General features: G+C 54.9%; 2 protein-coding genes across 2 annotated transcripts in view; both read right to left on the bottom strand.

Moving 5' to 3' along the window:
- The window catches only part of GNB1L (G protein subunit beta 1 like), a 46,126-nt gene extending 40,391 nt beyond the window's left edge, over positions 1-5,735 (bottom strand). Inside the window, exon 1 of the mRNA XM_057492547.1 lies at positions 5,613-5,735. The gene's annotated coding sequence lies outside the window, so the exon portion shown is untranslated. The remainder of the gene's footprint in view (positions 1-5,612) is intronic.
- A 5,655-nt stretch (positions 5,736-11,390) lies between these two features.
- RTL10 (retrotransposon Gag like 10) lies at positions 11,391-15,757 on the bottom strand. Its single transcript, XM_057492550.1, is given in 8 exon segments — positions 11,391-11,682; positions 11,684-11,790; positions 11,793-11,895; positions 11,897-11,978; positions 11,981-12,137; positions 12,139-12,500; positions 14,560-14,657; positions 14,905-15,757. Coding segments are annotated over 6 exon segments (708 nt in total). The 5' UTR covers positions 12,259-12,500; positions 14,560-14,657; positions 14,905-15,757; the 3' UTR covers positions 11,391-11,543.
- Positions 15,758-17,059: the final 1,302 nt, after the last annotated feature.

Below are 17,059 nucleotides of genomic sequence, written 5' to 3'. Positions count from 1 at the left end.
GAAAAATCTTTCAAGTACTGAAAGAAAAGAACTCTGCATCCAGCAAATTATCCTGTGGAAATGGAGGCAAAATAAAGACATTCTCACATGAAGGAAAACTAAGAGAACTTATTGCCAGCAAATATACTTTAAAAGAAATACTAAAGGAGGTTCTATAGCTTGAAAGAAGTGTGGAACTTAATGAACTGGAGGATAAATGGTAAATACCTGGGAAAATATAACAGAAGAACTCTCACTTCGTATGTGAACATGTATATTGTTAAAATTATAACACTGCCCAGTGGGCTTTTCAAAAAGACAGCTATAACATGAAGGTAGGATGGTAAAGGGATCTACATGGTTGTAAGGCTTCTATATTTTACTTGAAATGAAAATAATTAAAAAGACTATGAAAGGTTAACTATGTATACTGTAATCCCTAGAGCAACCACTAAAAAATTTAATACAAAGAGAGATAGCCAAAAACCCAATAGAAAAATTTAAACAGCATATTTGAAAATAGTCAAATAGTCCAAAAGAAGGCAGGAAAGAAGGGAGAGAGGAATAAAAAATCAGAGAGGAAGAGAAAACAACAAAATGGTAGACTGAAATAGAACCACATCAGTGATTACAATAAACATAAATGCTCTCTCCACTTGTTAACTGTAAGACTCAACAATTACAAACCATTTTTAAAAAAATAGACACAACTGCATGCTGTCCAGAAAAGCCCACTTTAAATATAAAAACATGGGTAGATTAAAAATAAAAAGATGAAAGAGATATATTGCACAAATAACAAAAGAAATTGGAGTGTACATATTACTATCAAAGTACACTTCAGAACAAGAAATATCTGAGGGATTTAAAAGGATACAAAAATGATAAAAGGCATCATCAAGAAGACATTAAAGTCCTAAATGTGTATTCAGCTAACAACAAAACTTCAAAATGCATGAAGGGAAAACTGATGGAAATCAAAGCAGAAGAAAACAAATATGTGATTATAATTAGAGACTTAAGTAACTCCTAGTAACTGATTAAACAAGTGGCCAGAAAGTCATATAGAAGACCTGATTAATATTATCTACCAAGTTTCCCTAGCTGACATTAAGAGAATACTCTACCTAACAGAAAAACACATTCTTCTCACATGCACATAGAATATTCAAGAGAGACCACGTCCTGGGTCATAAAACAAACCTTACAAAATGTAGAAGAACCAAAAGCATACAAAGCATGTCCACTAACCTCATAGAATTAACCTGGAAATAAGTAACAGACAGAACTCAAAAATCTCCAAATATTTGGAAAATAAAGAACCTATGTATAAACAAATGGGTGAAAGAGGAATTCCCAAGAGAAATTAGAAAATATTTTGAACAGAATAAAAATAAAAAACAAAATATCAAAATTTGCAGGATGCAGCTAAGGCAATATGCAGAGTAAAATTTATAGCATTAAATGTGTACCTTAGAAGAGAAGAAAGGTCTCAAATCAATGACCTGGTTTCCACCTTAAGAAACTAGAAAAAGTGGAGCAAAATAAGCCCAAAGCAAGACAAATGAAGGAAATAAATAAGGTTAGAGCAGTAATAAACGAAATAGAGAATAGTAAACAATAAAGAAAATCAAAAAACCAGAGATTGATTCTTTTTCTAAAAAAGAGTAATAAAATTGATAAATCTCTAGCCAGACTGATCACCAAAAAGAGATAAGAAACAAACTATATTAAAGAAAAAAGGGTGAGCACCACAGTGCCACAAACACTAAGAGGCCATGGAGGAAATGCTGTGAACAATTCAGTGCACATGAACTCGGCGACTTCGATGAAATGGAACTGAAGACCAGATTATCAGAAGAACCAAAAAAACAGAGGAAAAAAGCCGACAAAGACGAGTACTGATGGGTCTGCGGCAACTGCAATGCTCGTGCGCCGTTGGTGAGAACACAAAATGGGGCAGGCCCTGGGCAGTTTCCTAAGAAACATACGCGAATCGTATCGCCATGCAGTCCTACCTGGGGTGTTTATTCTAGAAGAATGAAAACATGTGCAAACAAAGGCCTACACGTGAATACTTACAGCAATTCTGTTCATACTGCCCCAACTGGGAAATAACCCAAACGACCGTCCATGGGTGACTGGCACACTCCTGAGCAATGAAAAAGGAACGCAGAGGGCTTGCCAGAGAATCGTGGTGAGTAAAGGCTACATGAGGAATGAGCCTAGTTATATGGCATTCTGGAAAAGGCAGATGGAGGCAGAGCGCGCAGATGGGGTGGGGAGTGGGGGTGGGCAGGGGGCAGACTACCGCCAGGCAGCAGGAGGAGGGTTCCGGGGCAGTGCAGCCGCGTCCGCATCTGGACTGTGGCAGTGCTGTGGTGCACAAGCGGTGCTAAGGCACTGTAAGTCCATTTTGTGATGATCTTGATCATATCAATAGTACATATTCATGACTTCACACTGATGTAGAGAAATGACTAAATAAATAGGTGGGGGAGAGTAGACTCATGTCCCACGTAGAATTCCAAATAATGGATGCAGCTGCTCTCACCCAAGAATGTGGAGCAGAACTCCTACCCTGCACGTGTGGGCTGTGACTTCCTTCATGCGGGGACAGATTGGCCGGGGCAACGAGTGACGGTACAGGGCAGAAACCTGACAAGCACTACCTCAGCCAGGTGACAAGGTCAGTGCCGACAGTGATGTTGTGTTGACAGCACATGCCAGTTATAATGTGATGAGATGGCACTTCATGCTTGAGGTCTGGCTCCCAGGAACCCACAACCCCAGTGTCGTCATGAGAAAAAGAAGTGACAAACCCCAGCTGAGGGACACTCCAAAGAAGACCTGACCGGGAGTCCTCAAAACTATCAAGACTGTAGACACAAGAGTGTAAGAACCTGTCACAGCCCAGAGGAGCCCAAGGAGACAGGACGTCTAAATGTAATGTGGTCACCTCCCTGGATGGATGAGGTCCTGGGAGAGGAAAAGGACGTTAGGTAAAAAGAAATCTGAGTAAGGTTTGGACTCTCGTCAGTGACGCCATATGAGCACGAGCCCCCTGCCCTGAGGACTCCACACGAGCCGGGCACAGCAACGGGAACCAGCGCGGGTACACTCCTGCAGACCAGTGGGGGCACCGGCCCCATTTCCTGGGGGGCCATTTTTCAAATAAAGTGTACTGCACCGTATTTTTGTGCTATTTCTCTCAAGCTACAATTAATGGCATTTGATTTACCACTAACATGTTATGAAAACCCAGTTCCCTGCTTATGTTCCTCTGGCTTAGAGCCAATTTCTGATTCTACATAAGTTGACTTGAAGTAGATTCAATGCCAATTATCAAGTGCTTCTCCCACTTGAAATAACTCACCGTCCTATTTTTGCCATAATATGGATTTAAATGCATCAAGATCCCCCAACACAAGACAGTCACTATTCAGTTAAGCAAATGAGCTGATGACTTATTTTATTTTATATTTTTGGTACCATTAATATACAATTACATGAGCAACACTGTGGTTACTAGACTCCCCCCGTTCCCAAGCCCCCCCACTACCCCATTACAGTGAGCTGATGACTTTTATCATTGTCCTCCTCCTCACCATGGCTACATCCAGCAGGCCAGGGACAGGAAGGCCACCGCTCTCCACCAGCCCGACCGACCTGCTCCCTCTGAAGTTAACTCAGCCCTTGCAGAGGGAAGAGTCTGACTTGGCTGGCCCTCCAGGCTGCCAGGAGCAGCGGCGCTCTCCCTCTATACCGGGAACCGGGAGGACCTCTCTGCACAGGCCTGTCCTGAGCAAGGCCTCACCACCCTCCCACCTTCCTGATCAGGACAGACCACAGCGAGGCTTGTAATCCAGAACTGGCCCCTCACGCCACATCACAGACAGTGGCCTGGGCCGTCTAGGCCAGGAAACTCCCTGGGCTGCTGCTTCACACCAGGAAATGGAGGTCTGGCGCTGCCCCCATTATCTCAGAAATGCAGGGAGCTCCAGGGGAGTCAACAGGTGCACACACAGCACATCAGAAAACAGCCTACAATGTGGGGCACCCTCTAAAGGTCATCACCTCCCAGTCACTGGGGCCCCTGGGGGTCAGCACCCCGTCAATGGCATCAGCTCCCTGGACAAGACAAGGCGGGCACAGCCCAGTGAGGGTCACCCAGGCCCCCTAGGTAGTTCCTGCCCTAAGGCCAAGAACACAGCCCCTCCCAGAGGCCAGACCCGCCCCTGACAGCTGCAGAGGGGCGGCAACCCCATGAGACACGGCAGGGAAGAGGTCTGCTGGGATGGCGAGAACCCCACAGCCACCCGCGCAGGCCCAGGGAAACTGCACTGCCCCCGTCGGGCCCAGCCTGGGAAGGACTGGGTGGGCGCACAGGCCACGCTGCCGGCTGGGTCTGCACCCACAGCAGCCCCCGCCCTGCCTGGGGAACTCAACTTCACAAAGAAACCATTTCTGGCATGGGGGCTCCGCTGGGCGATTCGGAGTCAAAGGCGCACTTCATCGCTCCTCTGTAAGCCTGTGCATTGTCCAGGCCTCTCCCCTTTGAGGCCTCGGTGAGTGATTGAAGCGTCTACTTTCTGAGGGGCAGATAGTACCGGGCTGGTAATCTGACTCTAAGCTCGGGGATAAAGGTAGTTTGTTTCCTCTCAGCCCGTCTGTCAACACCTCCTCAGTAATTAGCCCTAATTATTACCAAGGGCCAGCCTCCCATTCGGTTATTAAATCAGAAATAGTATCGTGGCCGGGCATCTGTCAACACCCGGCTGGTGACCTTGGATTCATTGAATCCTCTGTCAGTATCCGTGGCTTCAAAGATGCAGGTCCCAGGGAGGAGCTCCAGGGATGCAGTGCGTCCAGCCTGCCTGGGAGGGGGGAGGACGGGGCGCATGCTGCAGGCCTCGGAGCCCAGCGGGGAGGTGGGTGCCGTCCTGCACCTGCCTCCCCAGGGCAGCAAGTGCACATGGCCATCCCACCTCCCCACAGACGGCCGGAACTGTGTGTGTCGGGAGGGCAATAAGGCCACCTCCAAAGGCCCAGTGGTGTCACAGGAGCCACATGGCGGGCCTCCATCTTGACTGACAGCTCAACAAGGCCCCGTGCTGGCTGTCTGGCGGGTGCCCGGGGGCCGCCTGAGCCTGGCTGACAGGAATCCTCTGAGCCTCTCGCACAGCCGAGGCAGCCCTCGGGCAGGGCCTCTCCCAGACAGCCAGTGAGTCCCCCAAGCAGAACTCAGGGCGGCTGTGGACCCGGGTTTCAGCACTGGAGCTGCAGCCCCGAGGCCCTGGGGAACGATGGCCGCCCACCTCTGCCCTTGGCCTGAAGCCTTCCCTGCAGCCCAGAGAAGCCATCACTTGCTTTGTGAAGCAGACCCCTTCTGCTCCCAGACACTCAGCCACACACCCAGCTTCTCCATGGAATCTGCACCCTGAGCAGGATTCACTGCCTTGGGCAGGGACGGGCACTGACCACCTCCCTGGGGCAGAGTCCCTGCACCTGGTGGCTGGCTGCCAGCACTTCCGGGCGGCCCACTGTGAAGCCCCTCAGCTGCAGTGAGTGCCCCACACAGTGCCTGCACGGCCGCCCCAGGTCTGTTAGCTCCCCTTCCAGGCAGGCCCCACCTGTTTAGGAGAAGGGGCAGCAGAGGCCGCGCCCAGGACCCAGATCCTCCGCTGGGGTCAAGGCCCAGTGGTATGATGGGTGCCCAGCAGAGGCAAGCACCGTCCTTCCGCCAGCACCCCAAGGCCCCTGGTGCACCACAGCTAAGCCCCTGCTGGGTACTCCGCACATGCTCCGCAGCTGGCAGGGCTGGGCCAGGCAGGGCTGGGCCAGGCGGGGGCGGCAGGAGTGAGTCTGGTGGACACAAAAGTCAGGCGGTGTCTGGTAACCTCACAGCTGGGGCACGTGAGGTGTGAACCACCAGTCTGCCTAAAGCCAGCAGGGCCTTCCAAGCTGTGGAAACTGAGGCGCAGGTCGCAGGCTCCTCTGGGCTGTGGGACAGGCCGCCCTAGTGGTCGAGAGGAAACATCAGGGGAGGGGCCACTGAGCTCAGGGGTCTCTCCATGGACGGGCATCTCAAGCTGCAGCTGAGATGACTGTCACCCCACAAGCAGGTCCAAGGAGCCCAGCAAAATAGCAGGAAAGAAGCCCAAGTCTGGGCAGTTTCTGTCTGCCTGCCCCTGGCACTTAATAGGCAGGGGTGGGAGCCTGGCCAGCAAAGGGCTGTGGGCCTTTTCTGTCCCTGGTGGACACCCGGAAAACCTTGTTAAGTTTCACAGGAAGTGTGACCAGTCCCATGTGCCAATGCCAGCCTCTGGGGCCCACTTCTGCCAGGTCTGGTCCACATTCACAGACATGCAGATAATGCCCCTACAGACGCACCACATACTCACAAAGGGCTGGGGGTTCTGGGCACACACGCATCTGGGTGCACACAGCCACAAGTGCGCACTTGCGCTAACACACACAGGCTTCGTCCCACGGGTATGGACACAGCGGCCGGCAGCACTTGGCAGAAGCCTGGGAAGGGCAGGGCCAGAACAGCAATCACAGCTAAGAGCCTGCTGCCTTCCAGTAACGTTCAAGGCAGAATGGCGACAGTGAACTCTCAAGTTCAGCAACCCACCAGGGGTGGGGGGACGATGAAGGGACCAGGAGGCTGCGGGGGACGCCATGGAGGGCCCTGGGTGGGGAGGAATCACAGGGCAGAACTGCTCTGGCTTGGGTTCCCCTCCCAGCCACCACTACCCAAGGCCATTTGCTCTGATTTTCAGGGGAGGAACACAGGCTCTCAGGGGGAGGCCACTGTGCCCCAGATGGCAGCACACTGGGTTGGGCGCCTGGCCAGCCTCACAGGCTGCCCACTTTTAGAGAACTTGGGCTGCAGTGCAGAAACACCAAGGGAAACAGGGCATGATGGAGACATGGCGCTCCCAGAGACAGGCAGCAAGCATGCCCACCCAGCAGCATCTGGATGCCAGCACCTGAGTGGCTGAGCGCTGGTCACTCCCACGTCAGCCTGGGCTCGGGTGGGGAGCAGCCCACATCGCTCCTCTCCACCATTGGGGAGACAGAAGCACCTGCCAAGGGGAGGGGCACCACCCACCCCAGGTCATAGCCCTAGCTGTGTGCCCCCGAGGCCAGGAGGGAAAAAATGGCTGCCCAGGGCACCTGCAGGCCAGGGGCTCCTCCCAAGCCCACCATTTCTCCCTAACAGAGACCATGTCACCCATCTAGAGCAGGGCACCCAGCTCCTGACACTGGCAGTCACGTGCCCCCTAGGAAAGGGGAGACAGGTCCTCAGTCAGTCAGGAAGGAACAGGTCACGCTGTGAAAACACAAGGCCCATCTCAGCACCCAATGGCTGGTGTCCTCATGAGATTAGGACAGACAGGTGTAGAGGGATGACTGTGAGGACATGGGGTGATGAGGAACCCACCAACGCCTCGCCCTTGGACTTCCAGCCTCCAAACTGTGGGGCAACACACGTCTGCTGTCTGAGCCGCAGAGCCCCAGCACACACACAGGCCTCGTCCCACGGGTATGGACCCAGGCCTGCCACTCCCACTTGACGGCTGCGCCATCAGGTGTCGGCCCGAGTGGATGCTTCCCCTCCATGCTGAGTGCCCACCCCACGGGGGCATCACACACTCCCGTCCCTCAGAATTCAGCTTCCTCTGGCCGCAGAAACAGGAGGGAGTGGCACGCACCGCACGTGGCCCCCCAGGCCCTCCCCTGCCTTCATGGCTCTGGAGAGGTGCGCCCAGCAGGGTTCCTCCGGCCAGGCCCTGAGCAACTGCTCTGGGCGGGCACACAGGCTCACCCCGACCGGTTCGATGGGGTGGCAGCTTTAGTTTCCTCGCTTCTTCCTGCTGGGCCCATGGGCTGCTTGCAGTTCTGCTATTAATGCAGTGACGCCCGCTAGGCAGTCACTAGGGCCCAGTTATCTCATTCAACCATCCCACTGCCATGAGGACGGAGCATTGCAGACAAACCACCCACAGAGGTCAGGGGACACTGAGGACCCTCAGCCTGAAGTGGAGGTGGCGAGGGGCAACCAAGCCCATCTATGCTCTGAAAACCCCCACTGCAGACAAGCAACAGCCGTCTGCACGTCGGCCAGTGGTCAGCATGTGCGCACCTAGAAAGGCTGTGTGTGTGAACTGTCATATTTGATACCCTCACCAACAGTGTGCAAAAACCTGGTTCTCCACACCTTCGGCAATTCTGCAGAGCTGAGACTTTTAAAGTCCTGGGACCACGGACAGAAAAAAACATTCACACTACTTCCCTGTGGCACTTCTAGGATTTTCTTTTAAATGCTGAAATCTAATCCATCTGGAGTATAGACTGGTATACAGTGAGGTGCATGTCTGGTTTTACTATTTTCCAGATGGCTAAGCAGTTGTTCCAACTCCTTTTACTGAATTGAATAATCTACTTTCCACCATTATTTTGAAACAATGCCTTTAGCATGAACTAAATTCCTGTACTCATCTGGCTTTATTTCAAAGTTCTCTATTCTTTGCTCATCCGTCCGCCTGATGTCCAAGCACCTTTGTTCCTGCAGCTTTTTAAGATGTTCAGTATGTCATGGGACCTCACCCTCGGTACTTCCGGTGTTGGCATTTTCCTTGGAGACAAGTATTTTAAAAACCTTCCCATAGTGACCACTGTGTCCTGTCTTCAGGAAATGAAATCTCCCGGAATTTCCAAGGGAAGTGAAGGACAGACACGACGGCCTGGGGGCAGGCCCAGCACCTCAGCCTGCCCGTGGAGCATGACCTGAGGGCCCTCGTCCCACCACGGGGCAGGGCTTCCCCTTGGCCCTCCGCTCCTTTCCCCCAGCAGAGGGGGAAGCAGCTGGGTCACCTCATCTACTCGAAGGCAGGGCACAGTGCTAGCTGGAGAGAAGGCTGTCACTTCGCAACACCATACCCACTGCCTGTGTGAAGGCCAGGCCAGAGCCCTCCCACCCTCCCCGTTTCCACCCATGTGGGCACCCAGGAACGAGCAGCCCTGCCATCACCACTGAGGCCCTGCTTCATGGCAAGAAGCCAACCACAACAGGATGCATTTCCCAAATTAAGGTCATCCGGTCTCTCCCCTGTCCCTCTGGGCCTGTGTTGGCAGAGCTTGCTCTCAGGAGAGGTAGGCCAGACCACAACCTGAGCCTGCAGGAGCCGTCTGGGGGGAGAAAGGCCCCCATGGGACAGGGCTCCCGAAACAGGAAAGGCATCCTGTGCGAAGGCCGACAACACAGTGGGGGTGTCAAAGGTGACCAGGCATCCGTCCTGGAGAGCAGCAACATGTTCTACTGCGAGCCATCCTGCCATCTGAGATAAGTGCCCTTCCAATCACCAGTACCAGATCCACAGACAGGCCAGGCATAGCTGAGGGGGAGTGTCGGGACAGGGAGCAGCCCAACCTGGGTCTGTAAGAGTGCTGGGACCTGACCAATAGCATGAAGGAGCAGCACTGTGACTGGGGCTGGGCCAGAACACGCAGGGATTTTCCACATTCAGTCAGAATCAAGATAGCAGCGATTTGTCATCTTGCTTTAATTACATCACTTCCCACCTATTTCCAAGATTGGCAGCTGTTTTACTTACAAGGTATCTGTACCTTAAAACAACTCACACATAAAACCATCTGAACCCAGAGCCTTTTTAAGTGAGTTACTAGATAAAACAATCCCATTTATTTTACTTAAAAATTTTTACCAGATGTTTGTTTTTAATTGTTTTTTCCTAAAATAGTTTTAGTTGCAGTTCACATTTCTACTTATTTTTTCTTCCTACTTTCTAGGGAAGTATTCTTCTGTTTTGTTTCCACAACTGTAAAACTGTAGAGGCCTGAAATTCTTGCCCCTCGGAGTGGTGACTGTGCCCATCCTGTGTTAACCCTGGATTGAGGGAACTTCTGAGGTCAGCACTGTTAGGAACTCCATCCTCGTGCAGAACGGGTCCTTCTTCATTCCAATCCTCTGGCCCCTGGGGCCTTGTGGCTCTGCTCTGGCTGCCTTTCACCTCTGGAGGCTCCTGGAAGTCAGTTCTCAAGGTCACACTCCACCCCCAAGCCTCCCGTCCCCACCCATTCGGGCAAACCCCTTCTACCAGACCCTCAAGACCCCACTGGGAACCACCACACCTGCAGAATGGCGTGGGGCGCTCGGCTGGGAACCAGCCTTTGCTCCTGATGCAGGCAGTGCTCCAGCCGATGAATAAGGACTCTGCTTGTTGGTGGCCACCACACTACAGGCTCAGCTGTGGATCTAACACACACTGAATGAGCACCGACTGTGTACCATGGACCTAAAGCGGACCAGGAATGGAGGCCCTGCCCGGAGGCTCAGGGTCATTTACAGTACTGGGGTTTAGGTGCTGAATCAGCAATGTGCACAAGTGGGCGGGGAGGCAGGGACTGAAGAAGAGCAGAAAGCTGGCGGGCAAAGGCACTGAGACACAGGAATTCATGCCAACTTCTGAAGAAAACCAGGTGTGACTAGAATGTACACATACAGAATGGGAAAATGCCTGGAGCACAGCCGGGACTAGCTAAGCTTACATCCCGACTCCCCAGATGGCCAGGCTGCTGGCCAACTCCCAGCGAAGGACCCTTCTCTCTCGAGATACCATCCCAGTAGTCCTGAATGATGAAAGTGGCTGTTTCCTTCTGGTAGCCTTCCTTAAATTCCAGACCAGAGGACAAAGGTCACAGGGCACAAGATGGACAAGGGGGCCAAGGCAGGGACACCATCAGGTACCAGAGCCCAACAGGGCTGACGTGGCACATCAAGTCCAGTCCAGCCAGTGATGAAGGGGCATGGTTTCGGGGCTTACAGAGACATACAAATACCTGATGGGGACTGATATACAGCATGATGCCCAAACAGCTGAAGGCCAGTGGGAGATAGCCCCTTGGCCACGGGGGCAATTGGACGATGAGGGGCACAGGGAAGAGGCCAATGTCCTGCTGTGGCGGCAGGGAGTGGGGCAAGAGGGCTACTTGTGCACAGATGGGGTGGAGCTCAAACAAGCACCCCTCCTGTCCAGCAATGGGGCAAGTGCACAGGGCAATACTTGGCATGCTCTGCCCACAGTCACGCAGCAATGCCACTCGGTCCTGGCAGGGGGCTGTGGGGCTCCCTGGCTAGGCAGGCTCCTTCATGCCGAGACACTGCCGCCTCTGCCTGGGCTGTGTTCAGAATCCAGGGCTGTGGGGTGGGGAGTGGGAGATGGTGGCTCTCCTGGGGCTTCCAGGGCGTCTGCTGCCCTGCAAACTACCTAGGGATGCCGCCTGTCTCCCTCTGTCTCAAAACCTTCCTCCTTTGTCTTCTGGGGCTCTGGATGCCCCTGGACGAGCTGGATCTTTCTGGGCAGGGGTCCAGCAGACTGTGAAAGTAGAGACAGATTTGGGGGCCCTTCTCCTTGCTTGGAGGAGGCAGGCCCCACCAGACCAGAAGCAGTGCTACACGCAGCCGTGGACAAGGCTGTGGGCTCCGTGGGCCCAGGGATGCTCTCTGTGGCCAGCTGCTGCTCAGGCAGCTGGGACTAGGAAGAGCAGGAATGGCCAGAGCAGCTGGGGCAGGCCTGGGGTGTCCCCATGTTGAGTGCCGGGGTCCCCAGGAACCCAGCTAAGTACTGTCTTGCCACAGGTAGCTGCAGGGCCACTGGTGGCTGGCTGGAAGCTGGGCAAAGAAGCGGGGTACTGTGCATGGTACTCAGCATAACCGCTCAAGTCTTGACTAACTTCCTCAAGATCCTGGCAAAAGAGCTCATAATCGTCAGACACAGTGCTCCAAGGTGCCTGTCAAGGTCGGGGGCCACCCACACCTGGCACCCAATGATCTCACAGATGTGGCCGAGGATGTCCTGGTAGTGCTCAAAGTGGAAGTACATGTAGTAAGTGGACCAAAAAGCAGTCCAGCATCCATGGGGAGCCACTGAAGGTGCCTGGGTCCAAGCCTGGTGCCCAGTGGTTATCACCCTGAGGGGCTGTGGGCCAGAAAGGCACACAGCCATTGGCCCCCTTTCTGTGGGCTTACTGCCAGAAGCACCGTTCACCCTGCTCTTCTGCTCCATAGTCATACGCATACACACAGGGTCGCCACAGCAGGGCTGCTCAATCCAGTGGTCTGCTACGGGGGGTATAGGTGACCTCAGGAGAGGCCCAGTCCATCTGGTGCCAAGTGTGTGTGTTGGCGTAACTTGCTGCTGCCTGGATGGGATTGTGAGGGCCCTGCTGAAGGCGTTGGCCACGAGGCATGCTGGGAGTGGAGCGGAGCTGCCACACCCACTACAAGCAAGAGGGGAGAAAGAGCCGGTGCAGGGGCAAGGGTGGACCGAGGCAGCATAGAGGACGCAGCAGGACAGAGATGGGCCACAGAGGGGCGCGGCAAACCCAGGCGGTCCAGGCAAGTGCTGACGGTCAGGGGAGCTGACCTGCGGCCTCAGGAGAGCTGGGAGGAGCTGTGGGACTGCTGGACGCAGGCCACCATCCGAGGCGATCTGTCCAAAAACAAGGCGGAGAAGAGCGGGAACCAGGCTCGACCATTGCCACTGGGCAGCAGGAGGCAACAAGCAGACAAGCCCCAGTGCCCTGCTAGGAGCTCTGAGTCGGAGGACCCAGGAGTCGGGCCTGGGAGGTGAGAAGGAGGGCAAGGCAGATGCCGCCTGGGATGTCTCCAAGGCGGGGTGTGACGGTGGACGCCGTCAGCCCCACAAGGACAGGGGCAGGGGCCAGACTGGAGCCCCCTAGGCTTCCCTCTACAGCCTGGCTGCCTGCCAGGATGGCAGTGACCTTTCACTGAGGGTTCCATCCACGCCAAACACTGACCTCCTGATGTGGGTAGTACTTATCATCCCTGAGGCAGACGGTGAGTGAAGGCCTTTGTCTGCAGCCACACATCAACCAGCAAGGGGCGGAGGCAGCCGAACCCAGCAACAGAGACCACACGCTTAACCACCGCGGATCGCCATGCCGGCTCCAAACTACCCTTCAGAGCCCAATGAGGGGTTCCTGGCCGCCCCGAGCACTGCAACCGTTAGGTACGCAAAGCATGTCGGAGGATCCTTTCACATCACAGTTCTAGAAGCATGGTAGAAGCTACCTTCATACCCAACAGAAGCCTGGAGCCCCACTATTCTGTGCTCCCCAACCTGCCCCAGATGCTTCACAGACTCACCTCACCACTGAGAGCACAGCCTGCAGGCCATGCCATTGCCATGCCCACCCAAACACCGCCTCCCTGCATCCTCATCCCTGTCAAGAGCCCAGCATCTCAGCCCCAAAATTTAACACGTTCTGTGTCTTCTCTCACAACCCCAAAGTCACTCCTGCAAGACCTCCAGAGCAGCAGTCACCAATCCTGAGCAGCCCCAAAAGCCCTGAAAGCCCTGAGGCGGGAAAGGAGGCTACACCCACCAGTAGGCACAGTTCCCTTCCAGGGCAAGGAACCCTTCCTGGGGCTCTCACACTGCCCAGCCCAAAGGTGGCCACCTCCTCAGTCTCCCTGCAAAGGGAGGTCCACTTGTGGCCTCTGTGGGACACTTTCTGCTTCAGCCTCCTTGTGCCACCTCCCCAGCTCCCTCCACACATCCCAGTGCTCCCCCAGGCTCACACGTGGGGCACCACCCCCTGCACACACTTCCTGCAGTTTCCTGGGGTCATCTGCTGCCCATCAGGGTGAGTTCCTCCAGCAAGGCACAGCTCTGTTGGTATTTCCTCCCAGCACCTCCAGGATAGCCTGCAGCCCTAGAGGCCAAGGACGCCAGCACCTACTCACACCACCCAAGCATTCTGGAACCTCTCAGGTACGTCCCCCATCCCCTACTCTGGGAGGCCTCCACCTGAAAGCCCTTCCCATCCTAATGCAAGAAAAGAGTTCTCTGGGACCTGCTGGACACAGTGGCCCAAGAGGCAGTGCGTGAACGCAGTGCACTCCTGACTCCAGTCCAATCTCTCACCCAGCTCTGAAAAACCAATAACTATGAACTCCACTCCAGTTCCTACCACCAATCTGATGTCAAGTGCCAGGCTGCCCGGAGAGACTCTATCCTGTGCCCAGAAGCCCCTGCTTCCTCCCAGTCCCAACCTCCCACCCCTAGCAAGGACCCTAGCTGTCTCCTCGCCGCCCATCAGAATGCCCGTGTGCCCCCTGCAGCCCCGGGGAGACCGCTGTCCTGCGTCACCCAGCCAGCCCTGCTTGGGCCTGAACTGGGTCTCTCACCACTTTTGAGAACTTTGGCCCGCCCACGCCGCCCCTCAGCTGACCCCTCTTCGCCTCTCCCCCCATTCTGCCTGGCCCTGGGGATTTGGGCCCTTCTCCAGAGCTGGACAGCGCTCTCCACGAGGAGCGGACATCGTGGCGCACGCGCGTTTGCCTCCGCAAAGTCAAAGGCAGCCGCCGGAACGTGGGAGAGCCGGGGGCCCCCGGGAGCGCAGTAACTTGCTCGAAGCGTCACAGTAAGTGGAAGGAAGACCACGGCAGCCCCCTCCCGCAACCGCCATGCAGGAAACCCCGGGGATGTGCGCACAAAGCCCTGCCGCCATCAGAGGCCGACCTACCTGCGGCTGCGCGAGGATCGGCGAGCGGCGCCCACGAATCTGAGATCAGAGACGGTGCGGCCGCGTCTCCCTCCCAGGGCGAGAGTCCCAGGTGTCACCTGGAAAGTGGAGAGAACGGCCGCCGTGAGGGTGGGCGCGACGCGACCCCCGGAGACGGCACGAACCGCCCGAAAACGACTCCAGGTGCCCCCAGCCGCCGGCGCGGTCCGAGAAACCGAGGCGCTGCGGCCGGAAGGGCAGAGGACGCAGGCCGGAGCTGCGGGCGCCTCTCCGCAGACGGGGGGTTGGGAAGGGACGGAGGGGCGGGGCCCCCGCCGGCGCCCGGGTTCCCGCCGCCCCACTGACCCTTCAGCCCCAGTCAGGCTAGCCCGCGCGGAGGAGAGAAGCGATCCCAGCGCGACCGTGTCGCGCAGTCACGCTCCCTGCGAGCGCGCGGCCGCGCCGTACGCCCTGCGCCGACTCCCTGCGCGCCCACGACGGCCTCCCAGCCGGGCTGCGCCTGCGCCTTGATCCGCGGAGCCGAGGCCGCGCAGGCGCCTCCGGGCCCTGCCAGCTAGGCAGCGGGGCGCGGGGGATGATGGGAGCGCGCCCGGCCCCGCGCTGCGCCGGAGAGTGGTCCTGACAGTGCGCGCAGGCGTGCGGAGCCGCGGCCGCGGGCAGGGGAAGCGCGGGGGCCGAGGAATGAAGGCCTGGCCGGGGAGGCCGTGACGCGCACCTGGCCTTGCCCCGATGCTGCCGCAGCCCGCGAGTCGGCCCGGCACTGGGAGGCCGCTGAGCGGCTGGAGGGCATCAGGGAATGTCTGGGTGGAGGGATGCAGCGTCCCCCGAAAAGTGCCACTGCCCACGCAGAGCCGCGTGCCCCAGACTCAGGGCCTGCTTCTACGTACCCCAGCCCAGGAGCCCGGAGAGGGCAGGGCAGGGCTGGCGGCACGAACCCGCCACCTGCGGGCTCGGGGCCTTCTCGTCGTGGGTGGGTTGTGCTGCCTGCCTCCAAACGAGACTGGACGTAGGATAAGGAAGGCCGGCTGCTAAGCCCAGCGTTGCCGTCAGGGAGTGGGGTACCCAGTCAGCCCCCAAAGACTGGAAAAGCGAGTGGAGGATGAGCTTGTGAGCTCTTCAGGTGCACTGCCCTAGGCCTCCTCCCCATGCCCTCCAGGGAGGTGCCAGCCCCCTCCGCCCCCTAGCCCGTCCCGGTCCAAGGACCTAATGGTGCGCAGGCCAAGGACCTGGCTACAGGCCAGGAGTCCCTGGAGAATGTCTCTGGAGGCGAACACACATACCACACCAGCTCCCTTTCTGCCCTTGGTCTAGTGACTCCTTTCATGAAAGAATCTCTGAAATGTTATCTGCATTTACACCCAAACTACTCTCTTTGATCTCTGAAACACGAATCAAAGATCACATTGTACCTTCCCTGGGTCTGGGGGGGTTTCAGCCGCCTCCACCAAAAATAATAAAAGTGGCACTCAGCCAGGAAACACCTCCTTGAAGTATGAATGAAACTTGTATTTTTCGGTTGTATCTTTCCTAATTGACCTGATAATTCAAACTTCCTGCCTCAGAGGAGAGGGGAGTTCCTCACAATTCTGCTTAGATCAGGTCAACTCAGGGCTGTCAACAGACTGCAGGCAGCAGACTTGTGCAAAAGACTAATCCAACTGGGCCACACCACCAGGAAGTGACTTTTTTTGTCCAGATTGCTTGTTTTCATTCAGGCCATCTTCTATGTATATGTATTTTTACTTGTGGTAACATACACAGAACAGAGAATTCTCTTAACCATTTTTAGGCATACAATTCAGTGGCACTAAGTACATTCATGTTGTGCAGCCATCACCACCATCCGGCTCCAGAACTTTCTCATCACCATAAACAAAACCTCTGTACCCCTCAACAGTGACTCACCACCATCCCTGTCCCCAGCCCCTGGTAACCTCTAGTCTACTTTGCCTACAGAATATGTCTATTGTAGGTGTGAGTGTAAGCTTACATTGTCATTTAACTTAGAACAATGTTTTGTAGTAACATCTATCAGAATTTGTGTTCCTTTTTAAGGCTGAATAATAATCCATTACATGCATATATCACAGTGTTTATCCATTCGTCTGCTGAAGGCATCAGGTCACTTCCATCTTTTGGTTATTGTGACTAATGTACTATGAACATGGGTGTACAAGTATCTGTTCGATCCCCTGCTTTCAATTCTTTTAGGTATATACTTAGGAGTGGAATTGCTGAATCATATGGTGATCCTATGTTTAATTTTTTGAGGAACTGCCAAACTTTTTCACAGTGGTTGCATCATTTTACATTCCCAGCAGCAATGCAGTTTCCACTTTCTCCACATCTTCACAAACATTTCTTTTCTGCTTTTTAGATAATAGCCATCCTAATGCAGGTGAAGTGGTATCTCGTGGTTTTGATTTGCATTTCTCTAGTAACTAGTGATACTCATCCTCTTCCTGTGCTTATTGGTTGTTTGTATATCTTCTTTGGAAAA

The sequence above is a fragment of the Manis pentadactyla genome, chromosome 14, assembly GCF_030020395.1.
Source record: "Manis pentadactyla isolate mManPen7 chromosome 14, mManPen7.hap1, whole genome shotgun sequence".
In the NCBI taxonomy this organism is placed as follows: Eukaryota; Metazoa; Chordata; class Mammalia; order Pholidota; family Manidae; genus Manis; species Manis pentadactyla.
The sequence above is the reverse complement of the archived record's forward strand: the minus strand, read 5'-3'. Positions and strand labels throughout refer to the sequence as shown.